This window comes from Austrofundulus limnaeus, unplaced genomic scaffold (genome assembly GCF_001266775.1).
Source record: "Austrofundulus limnaeus strain Quisiro unplaced genomic scaffold, Austrofundulus_limnaeus-1.0 Scaffold41, whole genome shotgun sequence".
NCBI lineage: Eukaryota > Metazoa > Chordata > Actinopteri > Cyprinodontiformes > Rivulidae > Austrofundulus > Austrofundulus limnaeus.
Window position 1 is genome coordinate 1,776,935 of NW_013952443.1, and position 5,525 is coordinate 1,782,459.

The window sequence follows — 5,525 nt, forward strand, 5'->3', positions numbered from 1 at the left end:
GATGCTAACGCTGCATATGATGCTAACGCTGCTTATGATGCTAACGCTGCATATGATGCTAACGCTGCTTATGATGCTAACGCTGCATATGATGCTAACGCTGCTTATGATGCTAACGCTGCATATGATGCTAACACTGCTTATGATGCTAACGCTTCCCTTCAAGACATTAAATTTGAGGCGCCCGGTGTCCAAAATGCACTTCAAACTTCCGGATCACAGATGCCATTCATATTTTCAGTGAACACAATGTGGATTTTAAATACCAGCGTCAGCGCTAACTGCTGCTAACCGCTAACCCCTGCTAACTGCTGAAAATGGTATTTAAAATTGAAATTCAAATGTGTTAATTGGAAACCATGTGGATGGTTCCTGTGGTCTGGAAGTCTGAAGTGCAGCGTGGGCTCAACCGCAAGTTTGATAGAGAAACATTTGCAGCGTTCAAATATTAGCATCATTAGCAGCATTAGTGCTTTCTTTTGTCTCCGAATGATGACGTCATATCAAGAGCACCAACAAAGCTTGCGTTGTATTCGGAAATACTTTAATGCAAACTGTAACATTTTCATTTATACCTTTAGATTTAATATTTACATACATTATTTAACATTTAGTTTAAAAATGCAAAATGTGAGAACAGTGAGCTAAAAAACAATAAAATGTAAGTGGTAATTTTTAACTAGGATTCAGAAGGATCTCAGAAAGTGAGCTAGATACTGATGACTTTTTAAAAACATTTTATTTTACTCTTGGCACCCCATGCCAGTGGAGGGATTTGAATGAACCTCTCAGAAATCCATCTTTGGATCTACAGCTTTTAAAGCAGAGGTTCTCAAACTGGTGTCCCAGGACCCCCAGGGGTCCACAAGCCATATGTTGGGGGTCCTCAAAAATTTTCAATAAATTGTTAATTTGGAATTTATTTTAAAAAAATGAATATGGGAACAATGCACCAGTAAAACAAACATACTGAACCAAACAAAAAATATTATTCCCATAGTATTTAGGTGTTAAAACGTCAGTAAATTATTTCTGAAACAGCATAAGGTTTATGAAGGGGTCCCTAGAAAAAGTTTGAGAACCCCTGTTCAAACTTGGAGTGTCAATAGCTGAGAATCATCCTCAACACACACTCTGAACTTTGTGCCCCGGGCGGCCATGTTGAATTAAAATTCTGGCATGAATTGTGGTAAATAATTATGCACTTTTAATTAAAAGTGGTTATCAGGATTTTCCTRACCACTATTTAGTTTTAACATTTGAATGTTGATTTAAAAAAACCCACTGGTTATTAAAATATATATTTTAAAATCTTAATTAATTAACCTCCGTCATGGAAAAAGCAGATAAACACATTTCTAGCTCAGGAATGATATCTCCTCATCTGAGTTTCATCCCACCAACAGCCTGCAGACAAAACAACAAGCTAAAAAAGAGAAGAAATGAGGCCCTGAAGGTTTGTCATGTGAGGATGGATTGCCTCAGAAGGTCAACATTCCCATTATTCTTCACCGCAGCAACATTATGCTGCAGCTCAGCTCGCTCTCTCTCGGCTAACAAATACAGTTGTTTATTCCACATCAAAACTGAATTAACTCAGAGCTGAAAACACACCTTTTGTCTTTACACACATCTGGGCCTGAAAGGTGCTTTCTGGAAAAAAAAAAAGGAAGAAAAAAAGGTTGGCAGGACTCAACCAGCTGTAAAAAGCGACACAGGGGTGTGTAATGCTGATGATTTACAAAGGTCACAGTTTCAGTAGCTTTCCAGCCATGTTGGTTCATGCAGTTCACTTATAACAGGGAGGGGGAAAAAGGGGGAGGGAGGCCAACATAAATATAAACTTCTCTTTCTCATMGGAGATCAAAACCCTGGGAGCAGGCTTCTGATGATTTATGTTTTTTTGTTTTTTACGTTTTGTTCTCTTGTGCAGATCAAACAGAGAATGCCAAATCGACCAGCACCACAGGAACCAGTGCCAATACTGTCGTCTGAAGAAGTGTTTCCGGGTCGGGATGCGCAAAGAAGGTAGCAGGAAAACTGCTCAGCTGTGTTTTCGTGTCATGAATCAAGTATAAGCCAGCCGATTGTGTAACTGAAATAACATGACTGAGAGAAATCAAGCTACAAATTTAGATTGTGTTATAACACACAGAAAGTTGAGGCAGAATTTTATGAAGACTTGACTAAACAGGGCTGGACATTTGGACCAGGACTGAAGTGGGGGTGCTAAAATTATTATTTTTTTACTTGTAATATTCAATTGCTCAAAAATACTGAAACAAAATATTTTAACATGTCTGTCAAATTCGATCAACAAACTAAGAACCTTGTGTTTCTTATTTTAGAATTATTGATAAAAATATATCCTTTAGGAAAAGTTTTTAATAGTTTAAATATAAATGCAGCTGTTTTATGTCATTTTAAACAGTTATTTCTTTAAATACGATTGTGGTTATACTAATACTTTAACTTGGTACTCCTTAAAGGAATGCATGTCAGTTTTGTGCCAAAGTTTAAGACAGAAATCTTGCTCTTTCTGTTAGAGCTCAGAGTATCTGCTAGGGATGACTCTCAGCTACCACACCAAATTTTATTATCTGTAACATTGATTAGCTGCCATCTTGATTCAAGTTGACTCCAAACGTAAATCAGTTGTAGATGTACACCCAAAAATATTTTGACGGTTTCATTAAAATCCTTTGTGTGCACTAGTTTAATAACTCTTTTTTCACTAGCCTAAGGTTTTAATTTAACAGTAATAAATATAAATTCAGAAAAATCGTAATACAAACACATAAATGTCAGAGTTATTGTTTTGTCAGAGAACATTCCAAATCATGAATTAAAAAATCCCTGAGTCACGTCACTGATCCAAGAACAATATTTTTACTGTCAACCAGAGGCTGTTTTCCCTCTGCAGCAACACTTCCTCATAACGAGAAAAACAAGAAAGTTAAAGGTTTCACTGCGTTTAAACATTCACTGCAACGCATCATATTTAACCTAACGAGTCTGTCGAGTTAACTGCATTCATGTTTTTATGGATTATTTGACAATAATTTAAATTAAAAAAACATTTTAAACTAGTGTCAGGTTACAGTTGGTTTACGAAACCCCAGCTGGACTGGTGTTCTGGTGCAATCCAAGCCCACTTGTATTTCTGCTGGAGTCAGACGGACATCAGGTGCTGGGCCATACATAGAGATGGCAGCATGCCAGGGGCTGCCGTGGGCCCGGATACTATTAAACTATGTTGAGTGTAAACCATGACGCAAGTTCAACTGTTTCCACACTACCTGGAAGTGTGCGTTTCACCTCTAACCCAGTCAGGAGAGCTGAACTACACGCAGGGCGGCTTAACCCGAGGAGGCCTTAACTTCATGTCACTGGAAGATTTTTAATCCTATTAGGACGTCTCGCTGCTGATTCACGTGATTATAGCATTTTGGCATTTGCTTAGAGCAGGGTACTCAGACCTTTAGAGCATAATTTATTTTAAAGATCAAAAAGAAAAAAATTGTGTAGACTTCTGGACGGGTTCTTCTCTAATGAAACGTTTCGTCTCTCCTCCAAGAGACTTCTTCAGTCTGAGAGTTTCAGGCAAAATTCAGGCTTTTGAGCCCAGCCTCCATGTGACTGATACTCACATYACATGGCWATCRTTGACACCTAATTAACACCTATTGTTAACAGGGGGTGGAGTGATACTGGCAATRGCCGCGCTGTAGGAGGGGGACAACTGAAAACGGAGGCCTCCACCTCTGTTTAATGATGGACGGTCTTTCTTYACAAAAATGGCTTCTTTTACTCCTCTCTCAAACCAACGTTCCTCTCTATCAAGAAAGAGAACATCCTCATCTCTGAAAGAGTGACCGCTGGCCTGTAAATGAGTGAAAACTGCAGAGTTCTGGCCATTAGATGTAGCTCGTCTGTGTTGGGACATTCTTTTGAACAGTGGCTGCTTTGTTTCCCCGATGTATAACTGGTCGCAGTCCTCCTGGCACTTAACAGCATATACAATATTGCTCTGTTTGTGCCGGGGCACGGGATCTTTGGGGTGAACCAGCCTTTGCCGTAATGTGTTTTGGGGTTTGAAAGCYACTGGGACATCATGTTTAGAAAATAAACGTCTCAGTTTCTCCGAAACACCCGCAACATACGGAATAACCACTGGTTTGGGTCTGGGTTTGGGGTCTTCATTTTCACCTGAAGGTTGCATGGAATCCTGTCTGTGTTTCCTGTCTGCTTTCAGGAAAGCCCAGTCAGGATAACCACACTGCTCCAGGGCCTGTCGTGTGTGTGATTTCTCTTTCTCCCTGGCTCCTGGGTTTGTAGGGACACTGTCTGCTCTGTGGTACAGAGTCCTGATCACTCCTAACTTGTGTTCCAGTGGGTGGTGGGAGTCAAAACAACGCAAATATTGGTCTGTGTGGGTGGGCTTACGACATACGCCAGTTTCCAACCGTCCTCCATCCGAAACTGAGACATCGCAATCCAGGAACGCTAACCTGCCATTTTTTTACATCCTCTCGTGTGAACTTAATATATTCATCCCGAGTTGATGTGATCAGTGAAATGTTGGACTTCCTGGGCTTTAATTTTAACCCAGGTGTCGTCAACATATCTGAACCAATGGCGGATTTTAAAGATCAGTTTCTCAGGAGCAGAAATGATTTTATGTGGTTTTGTACTAAAAAGAAACACCAAAACTGGCTTATCACTTGTCACTCAAAGTGTTTGTTAATCATAGTTTTAGCAAAATATTTCATAGCCCAGGAAATAGATTTTAACGCAATATCTGTGCATCAAAAACTGATTAACTTCTGGTGTCAAACCAGTTTAAAATGGCCGCCACATCTATTCAGAATAAAACAACATGATACAGGAAGCTGTCATTTTATAGAGAGTAAAATAACAGATCACATTATTTTAATTAAATACATTAAGAATAAAAAAGTTCAAGTATTCAAATTCTAATTAGGTGCTTTGGGAGAACAAAGTTGATAAACCCACACTCCGTAACAGTAGGTGGCAGTATTGCACACCATGTTTGTCAAATGCAAATAAATCCTGTGAAGAAGAAGGAGATACCTGACCTGAGTCAGGTGAACAGGTGAGAGTGGGCGTGGCCGGACTGAGGGTCAGAACCTGAGAGAGGCACCTCGCTGCAGCAAAACGTGACTGAAAACAAAATGAACAACAGTAGTAAGTTAACTTAAAACTAGATACACTGCATTTCCTGCACAAATGCAAAATGTTAAATAGCAAAACTTTTAATGTGAGTTAAATTTAAATTGCTGATTTTTTCTGAAAGTAGGAAAACAAAAGTGAAAAATTAATAGAATAGCAAAAATGTGTCAAAGCTGAACAGAGCAGAAATGCAGCTAAAATTAGCAGAAAATAGTAAATATTTACAAAAAGTAGCTTAAAAAGCAGAAAAAAGTGGAATCTACCAGACAGAAGTTGCAAGAAGCAAGAAAAGGTGAATTTGCAAATAATAATAATAATAATAATAATAATAA

General features: G+C 38.8%; 1 protein-coding gene across 1 annotated transcript in view; it reads left to right on the forward strand.

The window, feature by feature from the left end:
- Positions 1–1,933: 1,933 nt before the first annotated feature.
- Positions 1,934–5,525, forward strand: part of nr2f6b (nuclear receptor subfamily 2, group F, member 6b) — a gene marked incomplete at its 5' end in the record, with an annotated part of 7,959 nt that continues 4,367 nt past the window's right edge. The window contains 1 exon segment of the mRNA XM_014007348.1: positions 1,934–2,028. Within this exon segment, the coding sequence (XP_013862802.1) occupies positions 1,934–2,028 (95 nt within the window).